Raw genomic sequence first — 22,137 nt, 5'->3', positions numbered from 1 at the left:
CAACAAAATACACCGAATCACGGAAAATAAAAATTGGAAATTAATTGGGGGAAATGAGGGGAGTAACCTTAGCAGTGAAAGTAACGTTTTCGACTTGACAGTTCCAGTTGTCTTCTCATTCGACTAAGCTTCCTCTGTACACTTCTCCGCTTTTGAGTTCTACCGCCACAATGTGACCGGCGGCCTCGTGTAGCAGCTTCATCGGTATCCCTAAGCTCTGACTCATCCCGAACCGACCAGAATCTCTCTCTCTCTAGAATCTCTGTAGTACTTCGACCAAGAGGGTAGGGTGGCGGCCGGTGGTGGGAGGCATAAGGATGGAGGTGACGAGTTGAAATGGAGATGGTTTGATTAGGGTTACGGTTTACATTAGAGGTGGTTTTAAAAAATAATTGCTGAAGTCAATGGTTACCATAATTATAAGATATTATTTGTGGAAACTAATTATCAAATTACCTATTTACCCTTATTTATTTTTTTAATTATTTATTTTTATTTTAAATTTTGATCGACCCACATTTATGGATATAATAACACAATAAATACTTTAAACACCTGAACCTAGCTTTCTCTCTCTCTCTCTCTCTCTCTATATATATATATATATATATATATATATATATATATACACACACACACACACACACACACACGAAAAATTGTATTTTCATGAATTTCAAAACATATTTATGCACAACATTCAAAGTTCAAGTTCTATCTGCAAGTCTGTGATTCTTATTTAAACTTAGTTTTATTTTTATTTTTATTTTTTTTATTTCATCAAAATAGAGAGGAATTAAAATTATTAATGTTTGATAAGTATGGTAGACTTTTAAATAAAACATTGAATATTATGTATACAATAGTGTTTATAAATTTATGAAAAAAAATAACACATTTTATTTCTTTATAACATGTTTTATTTATCATTCATAATAAATATTTATTTATCAACTTTTATTTGTAATTTAACTTATCATGTTTTCTTCATTTATGTTTTTTTAATTTGCATTATTTTCTAATATTAAACAAAACAATGTTATTGTTATTTTTTTGGTCTATTTAATTTTCTATTTCATGGTACAAGAATCATAATACCGTTACAGTTAACACATCAAATTTTGTATAAAAATAAATATTTCTAACTATATGATTAATGATTATTATTTTTATAGTTTATATATTATTTAATTTTGTAAATCTTAAATTCTATACTTATAACATAGTAATAGTAATAAAGAAAAGGCAACAAAAAGATAAAAAATTAAGAAAATAATAAAAAGATAAAAGAAAAATAAAACATAAGAAAAAAAATCAAATCAAAATAGATTTTATTTATGAATTTTATTAAGTCAAATCAAGAAAAAAGTTGATTTATGTCAAATCAATTTAAAAATGTCCACTTCAATATATTTACGAGAATAATGATAATTTTGTGGTAATTTTATGTAAGATGGGGAAGAGGAATGAGGAAAATGTGGTATAGTAATTTTAAGGAAGGGGAAATGACTTATTAGGTAATTAACTGTTGTCTTTGTACTTAATTGGTCATTTTTTTTTATCTTATTTACCATTGAACTTGTTATAAGTGTTCACAAAAACCATTGAAACCGGATATTGAAGGTTTCCGATAATTTCTTATCTCCGGCGACTCTTTGGTCGTCTTCTCCGGCGAGCATCCGACAAAAATGAGATTTTCGACGGATCCTTGGGTCTCGGCTTGATGACTTATAGCAGCAACAAGCAGCAAGAGGTGGTAATGGTGGTTTACCGGCGGCAAAAGGGAGGTAACAGGTGGGTTCCGGTGATGGTAGGAGGAGGTGGCAGGTGGCTTGCTGCCTGCGTCCCTTCTGCCTTTTTTTGGCATCAAATCGACAGGAGGGAGAGAGGGGAGTGTGGAGAAAGCTAAGCAGCAACACCGGCAGTGGATGCCGCTTAGATGGCAGTCGAGAAAAGTCGAAGAAGACGACCGGATAGTCGCCGGAGATTAGAATTTGCCGGAAACCTTCAATAACCGGTTTCAATGGTTTCTGTGAACACATACAACAAGTTTAATGATAAATGAAAAAAAAAAAGTGACGAATTGAATATAAAAACAATAGTTAATTACCCTATTAAGTCATTTCCCCTTTAAGTAATGATAAAACAAAAATTAACCAAAAAATTACTTGCAAATTGCGTTTTTGTGATGGATCTGGTGAGATTTAATTTGGACTTTGGATTGTAGTTTTGGGGATAAAGTTAGAAAGTTGTTTGGCACTCCGTTCTCCCTCTGTCACCATCTCTTGGAAATGGAGAGAACTGAAACATCCACGAATCAAAGGTCAAAGAATCACAACACAACAAAACCCCAAGCGAACCCACCACCTTTCATCCCTTGGTCCCTCTCTTGTTATCATCCACAATTCCTAATTGTTTCAATCCACCCACGCTGGTTACTTGCATAATTCTATGGTGGTGGCATGGCTTCATGTTCATGCCACTTGGTGATTGTCGATATGAATCGAACATCTCCAGTTCTACACACTGTAACCCTCAAACACCATCCATTCGAGCTTCAACGATTCAGAGAACCGAATAATTCCGTAGGGTTTCCGACCAAGTGCCGATTACCTGCACGGCGTCGTCTCACTGTAGTTGTTGCTGCTGGGGCGGAGCTCTCGAATCCTTTCTCCGTCAACATTGGCTTGGATTCTCAGGTGCACCATTCATCAGTTTAGTTATTGGGTATTCATTTTTCTTTGATTACGTAAATAAACTGATTGATTGGTCGGATGAATTGTTTTGGTATAGATTTATTAGATCTTTAGTTCGTTGAGTAGCGTGAACTTTTAGATGCTGAAATGAGATTGAGACTCTAATCATATGGTTGGCTTTAATACTCCTCCGTAATCAGTAGAATCTCATTTCGGAAATTTGCTAACGTTAAGGATACTTGTAACTGTAAGGGGGTATATCAAAGTATGCTAATATGCTATATATCTTTTCACCAAATAAACAAAAAGTTTCCCCCAGAAATGTACTCTGATTGTAATTTGTCCCATCCATGAAGGTGAAACAAGATGCCCCCTTGATCTCCCATTTTCGTAAAATCGAGAATGCCCTCTCTTTATTCTCATCATCAGAAATAGCCCTAGAAAGCTTGTTTAGTCCCTTCCCATCTGAGTCCTGTCCCATGTAACAAAAGCATAGGGGGGGGGGGGGGGGGTGTTTGGATGTATTTCTTAAAAATGATCACTGCAACTTCAAAAATCAGAAGCAGATAAGGAGGTGCTTAAAGTTGAGTAGTTTTATGTTTGTCTCACAGTCTCAGTAATCTCTTTCCTTATAGCAACTCCTTGCTTAATTTTTAAAATCTGATTATTTATGACCCTGAATAATCAGAAAGCATAATCATAATCACTTTTTTTCCCAAACTGATTCATGCCACTTTCAATTTGCAATGATTAGTTTAAATGTGCATCCCCATTAGTCAGAGTTGTGGATGTGCGGTTTGTGATATTTCTTAAAAAAAGAAAAACATGTGGAATGTGGTACAATCATTTCTTCTTGGTAATTTGTGAATACTAGTTAATTAAATTCAACTGTAGGATGATTATAATGGTGAAACTCCTCTAAATATGGTACGTTGTCTCTACCTGAAAAAGAATAGACTTCTGATTTTAGAAATTCAGACATTCTTCTTTTCATATCCAGAAGGTTTGTGGTTTTAAGTTTTAAAAATTTCTATTGGTATTTATGGTTTTAAGTTTTCGAAATCCAAACTTTCTAGTTTTCAAGTTGAAAAGGAACTTCAGTAACACTCAAGTCAAATGTGGCCTCCTTTTTTTTAGTCAGATATCTTCGACTTAAAGCTATGCTGTAACCTCAAGTGGATTGGAAAAAAATAATAATTAGTTTAGTGCCAATGCTACTTGGTAACTGCAACAAGAATCAACTAGGAGTTTTAAGAATTCTTTTGGCAAACTTCAGGAAATATCAACATACTTACTTTTATAACTAATATTGGCACCGTACTTTATTTTTTTTTTCCCATAATAGCAACATGCTTATTTCTTATTATTTTTTTCTGCCTGAAACTTGTATAAGGGACCTATTTGTATTACACATAGTAGCAACATACTTAAGGTTTCTCACCCATAAGTAACAGAGCAACATGCTTACATTTACTTTGCTGATAATAGCAATATGCAACATTATACTTGTAAGCATTTTAAGAATTCCATGTTATATATTGCTAAAAAATAAGACACATTACCAATATTTATAACAAAAGTAAAGTACACTGCTATTCCCACAATCTGCTCTTATATCTCTTGCAGTTTTGCATAGCATAAGAGCATACTAGCAATGCAAAGAATCTCATTGATGATATTAAATTGCTAACTTTTTTTTTTTTTCAAATTTAGACATACCAGTCCCATAATTTGACACAATTACCATGGGTTGGTCCACTTCCTGGAGATATCGCTGAAGTTGAAGCATACTGTAGAATCTTTAGAGCTGCTGAAAGGCTTCACAATGCATTAATGGATACATTATGTAACCCTGTGACTGGGGAATGTAGTGTTTCTTATGCTTTTCCTTCAGAGGACAAGCCATTACTTGAAGATAAGATAGTCTCTGTTCTTGGTTGCATGATCTGCCTTCTAAATAAAGGAAGGGAGGATCTTCTTTCTGGGAGATCAACCATCATGAAGTCATTCAGTGTCTCGGATGTAGACATGATGGAGGATAAGCTTCCACCCCTTGCTATTTTCAGGCGTGAGATGAAAAGGTATTGTGAAAGTTTACATATTGCTCTTGAAATCTTTTTGACAGCAGATGATACCCGTAGTCTTGATGTTTGGAGAAAACTTCAAAGGCTGAAAAGTGTTTGCTATGATTCTGGGCTTCCTCGTGTGGAGGATTATCCACCTCCATCTTTATTTGCAAATTGGAATCCTGTTTATTTATCCACATCAAAAGAAGATATAGAACCTGCTGATTGTGAGGTAGCTTTTTGGAGGGGTAGCCAGTTGACAGAGGAAAGCCTCAAGTGGTTGCTTGAAAAAGGGTTCAAAACCATTGTGGATCTTAGAGCAGAGACTGTAAATGATGTGTTTTATGAAACCGCATTACAAAGCGCACTTTCATCTGGGAAAATTGACCTGGTCAAACTTCCGGTTTCAGTGGGGACAGCACCATCAATGACACAGGTTGAGATGTTTTCATCCGTACTAGCGGACCCCACCAAAAAGCCCGTTTATCTCCATAGCAAGGAAGGTGTTTGGAGAACGTCTGCCATGGTTTCCAGATGGCGCCAGTATGGGTCTCGTTACATTCAAGATCAACAACAACTTGCATCAAACTCAAAACCAGCCATAGCCATGGAAGAAGATGATGAAGGTTCTTCAACCAGTAATGGAGCCTACAAAGATACTGGAAATGGGGTTTTGGTTGATTTCTGTGTCAATCCCATGGAGTCCCAATTACCACCTTCCAATGTTTTCTCAAGAAAAGAAATGTCCATGTTCTTCAAAAATAAAACTCTTTCCCCCACCACATATTTCACTTTTGAGCGAAAAAGATTAGAGAAAAAATTGAGATCAAGAAAGAAAAGTAATTTAGATTCTGAAAGGGGAAATGGTTCTCCAAATGGGAATAATATCAGCAGCAATAATTCTAATTCTGTTCCTTCTGGTGCCAGCTTGAAAGAGTTCAATGATTCAGATAGTAGGCATGCCACTAATGAAGTGGGTGGATCTTCCAATTCCATTGTTGTCTCAAGCAATGGAAATGGAAATGGAAAAGTTGGGAATGAAGATATGCAAGTGATTGAGGGAAATATGTGTGCTTCTACAACTGGGGTTGTAAGAATACAATCAAGAAAGAAAGCAGAAATGTTTTTAGTTCGCACAGATGGGGTTTCTTGCACCAGAGAAAAAGTAACTGAATCCTCTTTGGCATTCACTCATCCAAGCACACAGCAGCAGATGCTTATGTGGAAATCATCACCCAAGACTGTGTTACTGTTGAAGAAGCTTGGCCTAGAACTAATGGAACAAGCTAAAGAGGTACTCTACCACTTCCACATCTGAGTATCAATAATGCATTTTTGTTATACAGGACAGATGTCAATGGGATAAAAATTGCAATTTCTTTATCCCACCTTTTTTGTGTACAAAAGACATGAATGCCCTGCCCTCATCATTGAAGTTTGCCCTAGAAAGCTTGTCCAGTATAAGAAACACAGCCTAATAATCAAAAGGATCTTTTCGTTGCAAAATATTTCTTTTTAAATATTGATATCCGAGGTATAGCAGCTTTTTATTTTTCTCTTTAAACTCTATTCTCTTTGTGTGGAGTTTTTCGTGTGAAATTTGATACTTTCTTGTATACCTGTAGTGTAGTGTATTTTTGTTAGACTTAGACAAGGAATTTTGTTACATTTTTGTCATCAGAGGAGTAAAAGCTTTTATATTTCTTTTAACTTTTTACTTTGTGTTTGTGAACCCAAATTGAGAGCTGTTATAATGATCACTAGGTTTTAGTTATTCTTACATTCAGTTTCTTTCTTCAATCATATATATTTTTTTAGTTTAATGTGATTTCATGGTTTTGTTATTTGTTTTGTGGGACTTTGGATAGGCTTGGCATTTACATTTTGTTAGGCAGTATTGTATTGCGGGGTTCTTTCAGTCCAACTTCATTCTTTGGTGATCTGTCAAACTCTTTTCTATTCATCATTTGTTTTCTTATTTATTTTGCATCAATTTCTTTTTGACTTTATGTAGAAAAAGAATGACTTAACAGCTAAAGTCAAGAAGTCTAGGCTTTCCCATTAAGTCGTGTCCTAACCTTTTATAAATGTGGCGTCATTTATAAATATCTCATTTTCTCAAATTGTATTTTAAACATCATTTATAAGGATCGAGAGAGTCCTCCAGATAGCATTTAATGGTGAAAAAAATAAACAAAGGCTAAACATACCTTTTTCTTTTTTTATTTCTGTTTGTAAATTTTAATTATTTATATGATGCTAAAGAATGTTAGAAAAGCAATCGGTGGAAACGATAGACAGTAGAGCATTTTGATTTAAACGATTTCTAACAGTTGGTTGTCCATGCCATGAAACACACACACAGGCTGCGTCTTTCTTGTATCATCAAGAGAACATGAATGTTCTTGTGGAACCTGAGGTTCACGATGTTTTTGCAAGAATACCAGGATTTGGGTTTGTACAAACTTTCTACAGTCAAGATACAAGGTATATAATGATAATGCAAGAAGTAGCATTTGTTTGTTTGTAGTAATAAAAAAAAATGTAGCGAACTGTAGTTTGTAATTTGTTATGTTATGTTATGTAGTGATCTTCATGAGAGGGTAGATCTGATCGCCTGTTTGGGGGGAGACGGGGTTATTCTGCATGCATCCAACTTGTTTAGAGGTGCTGTTCCCCCTGTTGTGTCATTCAATCTCGGGTCTCTCGGTTTCCTCACTTCACATGCTGTAAGCTTCTACATGATAAATGATAGTTGAAATTTTTTCGAGAAAATAAATTATGGCATGATTTCAAGAAGTAAGTAAGAATTGTAAGATTGATTTGTGGGTGGGTGCAGTTTGAAGACTTTAAGCAGGATTTAAAACGAGTGATCCACGGGAACAACACACTGGAAGGTGTATATATAACTCTTCGAATGCGTCTCCACTGTGAGATATTCCGAAACGGGAAAGCAATGCCCGGGAAAGTTTTTGATGTTCTCAACGAGGTTGTCGTTGATCGCGGCTCCAACCCTTATCTTTCTAAAATCGAGTGTTATGAACATGACCGTCTTATTACTAAGGTATGTCTGTCATACATACCTTAAAACTTTTTTTTTTTTTTTTCATCATTAACATCTCTTCTGCAATCTGTATCTGTATCTGTATCTGTATCTGTATGGAAGGGAAACAAAAAATTAGTGAAAGTATACTGCTATAATGCTATTATAAAAAAAGTTAGTGAACTTTATGTATGGTTGCCAAAATCACTGTATTCTTTAAAACTGATTATTTTGGGTAGGGTGGAAAATTGCAGAAAAATTTACCCCATCTTAATGATGTTTAAGATCTGTTGACCATATTGGAAATGAAGGGAAAGGGTGTTGGCTATTTATCCCATTCCATTTTGTTTTTGTTTGAAAGTCTCCAACCCTTTCCGTTTGGATTTCAATTTTATTTAATCTAGATAATAATAATAATAATAATAGGTGCAAGGTGATGGAGTGATAGTAGCAACACCTACAGGGAGTACAGCTTACTCTACGGCTGCAGGAGGTTCCATGGTATGTATGCTGATATAGTTTGGGGTATTTTAATTAGGTAGAAGGTATATAATTTTATGGATGCAATGCAGGTGCATCCAAATGTCCCATGCATGCTTTTTACACCAATTTGTCCACATTCCCTCTCGTTCAGGCCTGTTATACTTCCTGATTCTGCACGTCTTGAATTAAAGGTGAATCAACTCAACTCAACTCAACTCTTCCAAACCCAAAATAAATAATATACTTTGAAGTTTGAATGATTAGATTAGCATTTTCATAAATCATAGCGAGGAAGTAAGTATTTGTTTTAACGGGTGGCAGATACCAGAGGATGCACGGAGTAACGCTTGGGTCTCGTTTGATGGAAAGAGAAGGCAACAACTTTCAAGAGGAGACTCGGTGCGTATATGCATGAGTCAGCATCCCCTTCCAACGGTCAACAAGTTTGACCAAACAGGAGATTGGTTTCGCAGCTTGATTCGTTGCCTCAATTGGAATGAAAGACTGGATCAGAAGGCCCTGTGACTGTACCATTCCCAATTTCCCATTCCATTTTAGAAAACATTGTTTCCTCATACCAACTTTCTTGTAAATAAATCTATTGTACATATACTTACAGCTCAGCAAATGCAGATAGATATAGATGGAAAGGGGAAATATTATATATACAACCAACTCATTATAATGACTTTCCAGTCCTCACTATTTCATTTTTTTTTCGTCAATAATAAAAAAATAAAATGCATTGCTTTATTAATGTTTTAACATGGTTAACCTGACGAGTAAAATTTTAAAAAAGTACAATGCAAAAGAATGTAGATAGAAAAAAAAAATTTCATCAATGAATAAAAATGTCATCTATTTTATCTGTGAAACTTCATACTATACTTGTAATCATCTATTATAATAAATGAAAGTTTTTTTTGCCACATGTCATTTTCTCATTTATTTGGACACATGTCATTTTCTAGAATTTCTAAATTTTTTATTTTCCACTTGTCATTTTATTGTATTTTTCATTTTATTAAATTAAAATTCCACATTTAATGTGTAAGGTAATATATATGTAAAATATTTGTTAGAAATTGTTTATATATGTAATGTATTCAATACATTAAAGTCTCATTAATTTTAATAATTCAAATTTTTTCTTATTTTTCTTATAAATTCATACTTTTTAAATTGTTAAAATTTTATATTTATTTTTTTTAATTAAACCCATGTAATACATGGGTCTCACACCTAGTAAATTAATAAAAAGAAATGTAGATAGAAAAAAAAAAATTAAATACATGTGTAATCATACATGAATAGACACATGTTGTAATCATACAAAAAAAATCTATTACAATCATAATCATAAATAAATGAATAAACAACAATTATAATCATATATAAAAAGCAAATAAGTTCTAATAATAATCGAATAACATATATGGACAAACTCTGTTATCCATTCATCAATGAATAAAACATAAATTATATATAAAATTCAATACACCATGAATAATAAATGAATAATACACAATGTAGATATCAAAATACTATGGAAAATCAAAGATAGTCGTCATCATAAATGAATGAAACCTTAATTCTTTTGACTCTAAAATCTATATAAGAAAAAAAGGCCAATATCATAATTCACAAATATAATACCAAAGCTTCTGTCAAATTAAAAAAAGAGATTGAAAAATGAATTTTAAACTAAGCATATCATATATCATGAGAGAATACTCGGTCTAAAAGAATATATATATATATATATATATATATATATATATATATATATATATATATATATATATATATATATATATATAGTCAAAAGGATCATATGAAATTGTTTTATATTTATTTTTTAATTTTCAAAATTCACAATTACAAAACAGGTGATCATTACATGGCATTATGTATTACTACTGAAGGATCTTGTATGCTCAAGAGTCATATTAAAGGGATATTGGTAATTAAGATATGATACTAATATGTCACACTAACAACTTGATACAATTGATTATTTATTAGAAACTGATTTTAATAAATATTCAATAAACACTTATAATTAAAAGATCTTTAATATGTCACACTAATTGATTTTTATTAATATGACTTTTAATAAAATCTATATAAGAAAAAAAGGCCACAATCATAATTCATAAATATAATACCAAAGCTTTTGTCATATTATAAAAAGAGATGAAAAATGAATTTTAAACTAAGTATATCATATATCATGAGAGAATACTTGGTCTAAAAGAAAAAAATATACAGTTGATGCGACATTGACCTCCGGCATGTCTACTGTCTTCTGTTGCGGCGGAGATCTGGACATCACAGTGCAAACCCGTTAGAGCCATCCCAGGGACTGTGCCCCGAGAGCGGGCTCCGACGGTCAAGTTAGATCAGCTAGAAAATCTGAGATGGTCCTCCATAGCTGGAGAGAACCATCTTGGTGCTAATGGTGGTGTACGGTGGCTGATGGCGGCAAGTGGCGGTTGAGCCACCCGGCCGGAGTATAGTGTGGCGGCTGAGCCATGGGGAAGTCTAGTGGCGGCTAAGCCACCTGGGGAAGTGTCCCCTCCAATGGAGGAGGTACTGTTCATTATATAGGGGACAATTAGGTCAGGCCTTGGGCCAGCCCAATTCAGGTCCAACTAGCAAGGAGTTGGGCAAGACCGCCCGGAGGCGCCGGGCGGGGCCGGCGGGCGCGCCCCAGGCAGGGCTGGCAGGCGCGCACCAGGAGTGGATGGCAAGGGCCGACAGGAGAGTCCCCAGCATGGCTGGCAAGGGAGCGCCAGGCAAGGCTGGTGCGCTAGAGCAGTCTAGGCCATGCCAGTGGGCCATATCTCATCAAGTCCCCCAGTATGGTGTTATTGGTACGCGGCCAATGACATCGGACTGGAACTAGTCATATAAACCAACAGGAGAGTCCCCAGCGAGGTTGACAAGGGAGTCCCCGACAAGGTTGGAAGGAGCGCACCAGGCCAGGCTGGCGCGCTAGAGCAGTCTGGGCCATGCTAATGGACCATATATCATCAATTCCCCCCCAGTCTGGTGTTATTGGTACGCGGCCAATGACATCGGACTGGACTTAGTCAAATAAACTGTGCGTCGTCAAGTCCCCCTAGTCTGATGCGATTGGGTTGCTGACAATCGGATTAGACTAGATAAAGCACCAAAGCATTAAATAATAAAGAGAAATGACTGAACCTTACCCACGAGAGCCGTGGGGTTGTGCGATGAGCCAAATAGTGATTGAGCTGACTTGATACTTCTTCGTTGAGAGGAGTGAGAGCCGGTCGGTGAGATGCAACGTAACTGTTGCTGCGATCATGCGGACCGAGGCTGCTACAGAGTGTTACGCGACACTGATGTCGGTGGAATGTCGGATTGGGGTAGCTAAGAAGCGTAAGCTTGCCATTCACTCCCTGAGACTGTTATCCGACGTGATTGTTATGGTAGCCATGCGAGATGGGATGTCACCAGTAACCATCTACATAGTCTGCATTAATAACCATCTTGAGGATCTTTCTTGCTCGGGCTACACCTAGCTGGATTGCGGCGTACCAACCCTACTCCCCCCTTTTCTTAGAGGAGGCGAAGAATAGATTCCGAGAGATGGGCGACTAGGTTGCTAGCGAGGGTCACGCAGTGAGACTATTGTCGATAGCCAGAAAATAGAATTATTGAGGTATAGGCAGTGAGGCTATAGGATGGGGTTGCATAGCAAGACCATCTCCGAAAGCCAGGAAACAGAGATGTCGTGGGGTACACGGCGAGGCTATAGGTAGGGTTACGCAGCAAGGTCGTTTCCGAGAGCCAGGAAACAGAGATGTTGTCGGGTACGCGACGAGGCTACAGGTAGGGCTGCACAGCGAGACCATTTCCGAGAGCCATGAAACAGAGATGCTGTAGGGTATGCGGCGAGGCTACAGGTAGGGTTACGCAGCAAGAGCGTTTCCGAGAGCCAGGAAACAGAGATGCTGTGGGGTATGCGACGAGGCTACAGGTAGGGCTGCACAGCGAGACCATTTCTGAGAGCCGTGAAACAGAGATGCTATGGGGGCGTAGGTAGTAGGGCCGCTATCGGGATGACCTTCTTGCTGGACAGTATCCTCACTATAGCAGGTTGTAATGCGGATAACACTTCATCAATCGTCCGAGCATGAGAGAGCCGTGATGACTGTGAGAGGGGAAACACCGAGATACTGGTGTTAGACGTGGAATAAGCTTGTGATGTGCGACTTATGGTGTGCGAAAATGCGCGACTTATGTTGCACGACTTAGGAGAATAGCTCAGGCTTAGCAGCCAACGATCATGAAGATGTTACGCGGGAGAGCATCGCGCCGAATAGATAGGGCTTGGCTGCCAGCGATCGTAGATAAGTCACACGGAAGAGCGTTGCGTGGAATGGTCGGAGCATGTTGCTATAATGGAGTCGGGCCGAGAAGCCAAACAAATCGAGGCAAGGGTGATGAACCTCGCATGTGGAGCTTGCCGCTATAATGGAGTCGGGCTGAGAAGCCAGGCGACTCGAGGCGAGGGTGCTAAACCTCGCATGCGGAGCTTGCCCGCTATAATGGAGTCGGGCTGAGAAGCCAAACGACTTGAGGCGAAGGTGCTGAACCTCGCATGCGGAGCTTGCCGCTATAATGGAGTCGGGCTGAGAAGCCAGACGACTCAAGGTAAGGGTGCTGAACCTTGCATGCGGAGTGTGCCGCTATAATGGAGCCGGGCTGGGAAGCCAGGCGACTCGAGGAGAGGATACTGAACCTCGCATGCAGAGCTTGCCGCTATAATGGAGTCGGGCTGAGAAGCCAGGCGACTCAAGGCAAGGGTGCTGATCCTTGCATGCAGAGCATGCCGCTATAATGGAGCTGCTAGCGATAGGTGAGCAACATGACTGTTGAGAGCTGGGCAATGAGACTACCAAGGGTTGAACCACGGGGTTGCTCTTTCGATCCGGGATATTAACGCCACTTCAGGGATGCACTATCACAAAGTATTAGCTATTTGTGTACTTCAACTATGCCTTTTTGGAATGAAAATCACTCCTGCATAGTGTTGTACCGACCCTATCCCCCCCCCCTTTCTTTTTTTCTTTAGAGGGGGTGAAGACGGATGTATAGCCGCTGAACGGCGAGATACATAGCCGCTGGAAAGAGCTAGGCGGCCCAAATACTAACAAAAACTGGGTAGCACGGCTGCCGAGAGCTAGGCAGCGCGACTGCTGCGAGTCAGACAACATCACTATTGGTGACTGGGATTTGCGACTACTGAGCTAGATCGCATGGTTGTTGAGGGTCGGGCTATGCGAATTGTTGAGATCCAAGAAGCACGGCTACTGAGAGTTGAGCAGCGAGACTAGCAGTGGGAGCCGGTCAACATTAATGGTGAGAGCTGAGTAGTGAGACTTCCTGAAGTTGGTCGGTGTGGATGCTGATAGCCGGGCCACGTGGTTACCGTAGGCTACTTCGAAATGTTTTTGCGAGTAGTAGTAACGTACTACTCTTCACCCTCCCCCCTTTTTTTTCTTGAAAATGTCGCGAGAGTTCGAGTCGCAATGCATTCTGAAAATGTATCTTGTTGAGCGGAATCACAACACGCAAGCTTTGAGCGGCTTGTCTTGTTTTGCGAGATTAGCCCATATATGATGTTTTGGAGGTAGCCCGTTAAATACCAATTTATATGAAGCTTGAATTGTCACAACCCAAATTCGTATTCTCTTCTCTTTCTTGTTTCTTTTTTTTTTGATGAAACGTCGGACAGACCGCAATTTATATTCTGGAAATTTATTTTGTTGGCGGAATTGCAAGCATTTGAGCATTAGCTGACAGGCTAATTTGTTTTAACAATAACTAGGCTATTTTGATTGTTTTTTTAGGATGCCTAGATACCCATATGCTTGAGGAGCCCAAATTGACTGTTAGCCTATATGTAACAATCCAGCCCGTTAGGGTTTAGAAGTCGTAGGCCCGAATTCTACTTTGTGTATGAAATGCATCTGGTAAAAATGTCCCGATGGCTCTTCACTTTCATGCTTTGGTTTGAGAAAATGCCCAGAAGGAGGAAATCGGCCACCGTTGAAGGAAATTGGGGCAATCATGCGACTTTCGGCGATATTCTGCTAGTCGTCGGGTGGCGATCTCAGCGATGATTGGCTGGCGATTTGAGATTGTCCGGTGATCAGAGCTCCTGGTAATTATTCACCAGGGTTCGACGGGTGCGGGGCAATTAATCAAGTATGAGAGCCGACAATTTAACGGTTAGGGTAGCGATGGTCGAGTGGTGTCGCTTGTATTGCAGGGAGATCGACATGGCTGTGATCGTTGGCAGAGCGATTGGTGGTTGCTTGGTGGGTTTGGTTCTTTTGGCAGCGACAAATCAAGAGTGGTGGGGTTGCGATTGCTATGGTGCTTCATTAGAACAAGCAATATCTCGAAAGTGCTTCGTCATTTGTTGGAGGCGATCAGAGCGGAGGCGGGTGGCATGTTAGTTGTTATTTTCGGAGATCTGAACAAAAACACTAAGTAGATCAGGAGATCTGAGCTAAAACAGGATTATATGAAATTGTTACATGGCATTATGTGTTACTACTGAAGGAGCTTGTATGCTCAAGAGTCATATTAAAGTGATATTGATATGTCACACTAACAACTTGATACAATTGATTATTTATTAGAAACTGATTTTAATAAATATTCAATAAACAATTATAATTAATTGGAAATTGTTTATTTCTAGAAAATAATAATTTTCATTAGCAAGCAACACATTAAATTATATGATATGATTTATTAAGTCATGTCTATCTTTTTGGACTAGAAATATTTTTTGTCTTTATTCCAAAAGTTAAGTTTATTATAAAAGAGTTTATAAAATTTATAAAACTTTGACTTTCTTTTATAAATCCTCTAACTATTTAGACTAGTTATGGTCTTTTGATTAATATGGGGGAGCATTAGGGACATGGTAGGTCTTAAAGTGCTAAGACCTTATGGGTATTACCTTTGCTTTAAGACCATAACATGAAGGCTTTCATTTTGGTGCATTTTTTCATGCCAAAATCGTAGCCTCTCTCCATGGCTTCATTCTCTCTAGTTTTTCTTTTATTACTTGAAAGAATACTTGCATTTTTGCTCTCTTGAAGTTCATATTTGGATATGAACTTTAAGCTTAAGAGTATAAGAGTTTACAGAATAACATCATCATTAAGTATCAAAGGTTCTTACATTCTTCTACAACTTCCAAGCTTCCCCTTGAGGATTTAAACTCTACAAATGTTGTCTTCTTCTGTTGCTAAACCTTGTGTTTTTGAAACTATTTTTAAAGAAAAAACTGTAACGACCCGTCTCCGGTATGATGATTCCTTGGCTTTTATTTTGAAGTTTTGCAAGATGGACTCGGCGAGTTCATAGCCTGACTCGCCGAGTAGGGACGGGATTTCGAGCACGTGTTAGCTGGCGACTCGGCGAGTCCATATTCTGGACTCGGCGAGTCTGTCCGTCTGGGAGAAACCCTAAATCCCCGGGTTGCCCACTATTTAAGCCATCTTATGGCCTCCATTCTTGCCTCCTTCACCCTCAGTAAGCTGTGAGAAACCCTATTTCGACCTTGAGTGTTTTAAGTGATCTTGTGTGCAATTTGTGAAGGCTTGAAGAAGGAGAAGAAGAAAGGAGCAAGGAGAAGGATTGTAGAGCAGAGATTCAAAGAAAAGTAAGAGCTCTTTGAGGTATTCTTCAGATTTCCTTCACTTTCATGCTTTAAAACCCCCTCTAGATCTAGTTGATGCTTTTCTCAAGCCTTATGTTGATATGGAAGCCTTTTATGTCAAAATATCTTTAGATCTGTTTATTTAGGAGTTGTAGCACCCAGATCTATTGCCTTTATGGAGCTATTTTGCATATCTACCCCTTTTAAGCATCTTTTAGCCTTTATTCCCTTGTTCATGTGTTTGTACACGTAAAGTTGGAAACTTTACGTGGTAAATCAGCTTATTGGACTCAGATCTATCTTTTGTATGTATTGGATTCGGGCAGAAACGAGTATAGAATAGTTGCATGGTGGTGACTCGGCGAGTCAGAAGAACGACTCGGCGAGTCGAGTCGCGAGTCCCCGATTTTCTTCCTTTTGAGCGGTGTCGAGTGGGTCCTGTGAGTAGTGGAGTGGACTCAGCGAGTTTGAGGGTAGACTCAGTAATGGAGGGACTCGGCGAGTTGTTCATACAACTCGGCGAGTCCAAGGCAATCTTCTTAAGCTCAAGATCAACTCGTCGAGTTGTTCATATGACTCGGCGAGTCGGATGAAGATTGTCTGAGTTCTTGGATCGAGAGGGTACTCGTCGAGTCGATGTCATACTCGACGAGTAGCCACGAGTAGGATTGAGAAGTGAGATTAGAGACTCGGCGAGTTGGCGGCCCAACTCGGCGAGTCAGGTCAACTGTGGGTTGACTTTGACCTAGAGTTGACTTTGACCAAGAGTTGACCTTGACCTAGAGTTTACTTTGACCAAGGGTAAAAGAGTCATTTTACCCAGTGCAGTGTTTAGTATTTGATTGAGTGTGTTTATGGACTTGTAGCCGGGGAGATACCGGAACAGCAGCAGTTAGCTTCCAGATCCATACACTCAGCAGCCAATTCACGAGGTGAATTTCCTTTCAGTAGGAATGGGTCTAAGGCCACAATGCCGGCCCGTTTAGCTAGTAGTAGTATCTGGATTTTGATCTGATGCAGTAGTTAGCATATTTGATGCCTTCGTGGCTCAGACAGGATTTATGTGTGTTCATGCTAGTGATATGTTTATGCTATGTTCAGTCAGCTTCGGACTTCGGTCCGATGTCAGCTTCGGACTTCGGTTCGATGTAGGGGACAAGGTCCCAGTCAGCTTCGGATTTCGGTCCGATGTCAGCTTCGGACTTCGGTCCCATGGAAGGGGCAAGGCCCCAGTCAGTTAGCTTCAGACTTCGGTCCGATGTAGGGGACAAGGTCCCAGCCAGTCAGCTTCGGACTTCGGTTCGATAGAGGGGGAAGGCCCCAGTATGTGCTTGATATGTTATTGTATGGTATGTGTAGTTTGGGGGAGCTCACTAAGCTTCGTGCTTACAGTTTCAGTTTTGGTTTCAGGTACTTCTGCAAGCAGAGGGAAGAGCTCGGGATGATGGCATCGCACACACCACAGCTTCAGGTTTTATCCTGGGAGTTGATTAGTTTTTGATTTTGATATGACATAGATATGATACAGTTTTCCGCACAGTGTTTTTATTATGTTTGGGATACATCACGTATGGTTTTTATGATATGACACTCAGATTATGGTTTTTGGTTATATTGAAAAATGAAATTTTTGGGTCGTTTCAAGTTGGTATCCGAGCCTTGGTTTGAGGGATTCGGATACACTTTCGGGTGTATCTGAACTCAAACTAAGGGGAAGATAAAAAGATTTTTAAAAAAAGGAAAATATTTTCTAAAGAATTTTGAAAGCACTTAGAAAGAAAGAAAATTTTTAAAACGAGATAAGGGTGTGGTGCATGCGATCAGCCGAGCTCAAGTAAGTTCTCCCAAATTACCCATACAAGTTATTTGTTCAGTTTCAGTTTCAGTAGAACATCATGCTAGTATAGGACTAAGGATCTAGGAGGATGCCTTATGTGCCTGCTTTATGTGTTACAGCTTTATGAGTATTGCATGCTAGTATTGAGTAGACAGTAGTAGGATAGCCTGTTTAGGTTATGCCTGATAGTATGAGCTTAGCATTGTATGCTAGTATAGTTTCTCGTTATGAGAATAATTGTGCCTGAGTATGTTTCCTTTATCCGAATGCTGCTTGCTTCGTGCTTTGTGGGGTTCTGAGTGATGGGAGTTAGCCATTAGGTGAACATGTCACACCACATGTGATCAGGGTTGAATAATCCCAGAGTGCTAGAACTGGCCCTATTGCGCAGCTCTTGTTTGAGTCCAACCGTTATAGGGACAGGTCTTTTACTTGAAGGATTATCTGATCCTCGTCACATGTGATGGTGTTCAGGTGGTGGCTAATTAGCATTATAAGGAGACCTTCAGCAGCTGAGGACTAGTTGAGTTGAGTCTGAGGTTTCCCTAGGGCAAGCCTAGGATGAGAGTAGCAGAGATCAGTAGTAGTAGAAGTGACTTGGTGGAGTCAAGGCAGTTCTTGAAGAAAGTACGGATAGATGTGGAAGGTAGTATGGGCCCGTACTACTGAAAGCAGAGGATCCGTACTCGAATCAAGAAAGGTTGAGACAAGACCAGGGAGCTAGTTGTAGTATCAATGATCCCTTGAGATATTTCGGTTTTCTGATGTAGTTGTGATGTGTTTCAGAATGGTGGTTTTGCGTTCCAGACCAGCAGCCGGCAGCGGAGGTGCCGGGGAGGGATCAGGTTCAGGCTTGGGGGACGAGCGCATGGATGAGCAGACCCGAGAGTTTCTTTCTTCGGAGATTACGCGCATCATTTTAGAGCAGACTCCTGTGATCTTCGGTTCGATCAAGGAGGGGATTCTGGAGCTGATGGATGAGAGATTGGGCACCTTCCGTGCCGAGGTGGCGGCCATGATGGGGTCGCGCACCCTTACTTTCAGGGAGTTCAGGGCATGTGGAGCTCCGGACTATCATGGGGTGCGGGACCCCATAGCGAGTACCAGATGGTTGGCAGATGTGGCCAACGCTTTCCGCTCTAGCAGGTGTCCCGAGGGGGACAAGGTCAGATTGGCGTCCTGTCTTCTGAAGGACAGGGCACGGGATTGGTGGGAGGAGGTCGGACATGCCGTTGGGGATGACGCAGCATTGGACGCCATGACCTGGGCTGATTTCTCTACCAGGTTCAGGGCGGAGTTTGCACCGGTCATTGAGGTGCAGCAGTTGGCTAGGGAGTTTCAGGACCTCACCCAGACTACAGAGACAGTGGCGGAGATCACCGCCAAGTTCAGGGAGAGGGCTCTTCTCGTTCCTCAGTACGTAGCTGATGAGGAAATGAAGAAGGCCCGTTATCATGAGATGTTGCGGAGCGATATCCGCCAGTTTGTGAGCCGGTCTAGCTGCAAAACGCTGGAAGATATGATTGCTAGGGCTCGGGAGAGGGAGATTGATCTCGAGATGGAGAAGAAGAGGAAACCAGAGGCGGTTTCGGGTTCAGGCGGTTCGGGCAAAAAGCCCAGGGTTTCAGATCACAGGTCCAGGGGACAGCCGAGCCACGGTCGATGTGGTAGGTGTGGGAAGATGCACGAGGGAGCGTGCAAGGCAGGGAGTTCCGCCTGCTACAAGTGTTGTCGGATTTGACATTTGAGTAGGGATTGTACGGCTCCTGCTACTGCCGTTGCAGCATCAGATCTGATTTGCTTTCAGTGCAATCAGAGGGGACATAAAAAGTCCCAGTGTCCGAGCTTAGCCGCAGTAGGGAAGGTGGCTGCACCTGCCCCTGCTACTTTGAGGATTACAGATGGCCGGCAGGGCCGAGCTGATGCGCCAGTGGCGAAGAGTAGGGCGTTTCAGATGACAGCAGAGGAGGCGCGAGCGACTCCTGATGTGGTGACGGGTATGTATCTTCCCTTCATCTCTTTATTATTATTATCGTTTGAATATTGCTTATGATTGTATGTTTTATTTAGGGTCGTTCTCTGTGAACGGCATTTATGCTATGGTATTGTTCGATTCGGGGGCTACCCGATCATTCGTATCGCTTGCGCTTAGCAAGAGATTTAGTAGAGCTCCTGGGGAGCTGGATTGTCCATTAGAGGTTGAGATAGCAGATGATAGGACCGTGAGGGTCGGCAGAGTGCATAGAGGGTGTTCCCTTCAGTTGTTTGATGAGCAGTTTTCAGTGGATCTGGTACCTATTCCCCTGCAAGGGAATAAGGTTATTGTGGGCATGGATTGGCTAAGCCCCAATGGGGCGGTGATTGATTGTGAGCTTCAGCTAGTGAGGGTTCGCACTCCCAGTGGGGGAGAGTTAGTGATTCAGGGCGAGAGGCCACAGCGTGGACCGACCTTTTGTTCCGCCGCAAGGACGAGGCGCTATGTTCAGCAGGGTTGCGCCGGTTTTGTAGCTTACGTCTTGGATGCCCGGGAGAAGGGCAAGACGACAGTTGATGATGTTCCTATAGTGCAAGACTACCCAGATGTGTTTCCCGAGGATTTGCCGGGGATACCTCCTGAGATACAGGTTGAGTTCAGGATCGACCTAATTCCTGGTGCGGCTCCGATAGCCAAAGCACCGTATCGACTAGCTCCCCATGAGATGCAGGAGTTGTCTACACAGCTGCAGGAGCTGTTAGACAAGGGTTTCATTCGGCCGAGCAGTTCGCCTTGGGGAGCGCCGATCCTGTTTGTGAGGAAGAAGGATGGGTCGCATCGTATGTGTATAGATTATCGGGATTTGAATAAGGTAACGGTGAAGAACTGTTACCCACTTCCGAGGATAGATGATTTGTTTGATCAGCTTCAGGGAGCGTCTTGGTTCTCCAAGATCGATCTACGCTCCGGTTATCATCAGATGGGGGTTAGAGATGAGGATGTGCAAAAGACTGCTTTCAGGACCAGGTATGGTCATTATGAGTTTGTGGTGATGCCATTTGGGCTCACCAATGCTCCAGCCGCGTTCATGGATCTCATGAACCGCGTGTGCAGGCCGATGCTGGATCGGTCAGTGATAGTATTCATAGATGATATCTTGGTATATTCCAAGACGCAGGAGCAGCACGAGGAGCACCTGCGGGAGGTGCTGGAGGCTTTGAGGAGGGAGAGACTTTTCGCCAAGTTCTCCAAATGTGAGTTTTGGTTGCGCGAGGTGCAGTTCCTTGGTCACCTCGTCAACCAGAAGGGTATTTTGGTAGATCCGGCCAAGATAGAGGCCGTGATGCAGTGGGAGGTCCCGAAGTCTCCATCTGAGATTCGGAGCTTCCTAGGGTTGGCAGGGTATTATCGGAGATTTATTCAGGACTTCTCCAAGATAGCAGTGCCGCTCACCCGACTGACCAAGAAGTCGGTGGTATTTCGTTGGGGGCCTGAGCAGCAGGCAGCGTTCGAGACCCTCAGACAGAGATTGTGCGAGGCTCTGATCCTTACCTTGCCAGAGGGAGTAGAGGACTTCGTAGTCTACTGTGATGCCTCGATCACAGGTATGGGAGCAGTATTGATGCAGCGAGGCCATGTGATAGCTTATGCCTCGAGACAGTTGAAGCCTCACGAGGCTAATTATCCTACCCATGATTTGGAGCTGGGGGCAGTTGTGTTTGCCCTCAAGATTTGGAGGCATTACCTTTATGGGGTCCGTTGTATTATTTACACGGATCACAAGAGTTTGAGGTACCTTATGGATCAGCCGAGTCTGAACATGAGGCAGAGGAGGTGGTTGGATGTGCTAAAGGATTACGATTGTGAGATCCTTTACCATCCAGGGAAGGCCAACGTGGTGGCCGACGCCCTAAGCCGCAAAGTGTCGGCGACCCCTATCAGAGATCTGTGTTTGAGGATGACAGTAATCACTCCGTTGTTGGAGCGGATCAAGGAGGCTCAGGTGGAGGGCCTCAAGGAGGAGAGACAGAAGTGTGAGAGGATCGTGGGCCGAGTAGCCTCGTTTGATTATGATAGTCGGGGATTGCTGACGCTTCACGGGAGGGTGTGGGTACCGTACTGGGGTGGAGTACGGCAAGTGTTGATGGATGAGGCTCATAAGTCTCGGTTTTCTATCCACCCAGGGGCGACGAAGATGTATCGAGATCTTCGACCTGATTATTGGTGGCCCTGCATGAAGCGGGACGTCGCATGGTACGTTGAGAGATGCCTGACCTGCCGGAAGGCCAAGGCGGAGCACCAGAGACCTCACGGCAAGATGCAG

The 22,137-nt window shown here is 41.2% G+C and overlaps 1 protein-coding gene across 2 annotated transcripts; it reads left to right on the top strand.

Moving 5' to 3' along the window:
• The first annotated feature begins 2,266 nt into the window (after positions 1-2,266).
• NADK2 (NAD kinase 2) lies at positions 2,267-8,976 on the top strand. 2 transcript variants are annotated; one of them, XM_079034536.1, is made up of 8 exons: positions 2,267-2,699; positions 4,410-6,056; positions 7,128-7,249; positions 7,350-7,491; positions 7,602-7,826; positions 8,232-8,306; positions 8,378-8,479; positions 8,610-8,976. In XM_079034536.1, exons 1-8 carry the CDS (start codon positions 2,463-2,465, stop codon positions 8,811-8,813), a joined length of 2,754 nt encoding a protein of 917 aa, XP_078890662.1. In that variant the 5' UTR covers positions 2,267-2,462; the 3' UTR covers positions 8,814-8,976. The 2 variants fall into 2 exon arrangements, with proteins under 2 accessions (XP_078890662.1, XP_078890663.1); XM_079034537.1 differs by having other exon boundaries at positions 2,599-2,727.
• The last annotated feature ends 13,161 nt before the right edge of the window (positions 8,977-22,137 follow it).

This window comes from Lactuca serriola, chromosome 4 (assembly GCF_051521515.1).
Source record: "Lactuca serriola cultivar US96UC23 chromosome 4, Lser_US96UC23_V15, whole genome shotgun sequence".
NCBI classification, from domain to species: Eukaryota; Viridiplantae; Streptophyta; class Magnoliopsida; order Asterales; family Asteraceae; genus Lactuca; species Lactuca serriola.
The sequence above is the reverse complement of the archived record's forward strand: the minus strand, read 5'-3'. Positions and strand labels throughout refer to the sequence as shown.

What these genes read in the sequence shown, in the direction of transcription:
- NADK2 (XM_079034536.1), top strand. Translation starts at nt 2,463, where the DNA reads ATGGCTTCATGTTCATGCCACTTGGTGATTGTCGATATGAATCGAACA. An exon ending in ACATTGGCTTGGATTCTCAG is followed by an intron (nt 2,700 to 4,409) that starts GTGCACCATTCA and finishes TTTCAAATTTAG; the next exon opens with ACATACCAGTCCCATAATTT. An exon ending in TTCTACAGTCAAGATACAAG is followed by an intron (nt 7,250 to 7,349) that starts GTATATAATGAT and finishes TATGTTATGTAG; the next exon opens with TGATCTTCATGAGAGGGTAG.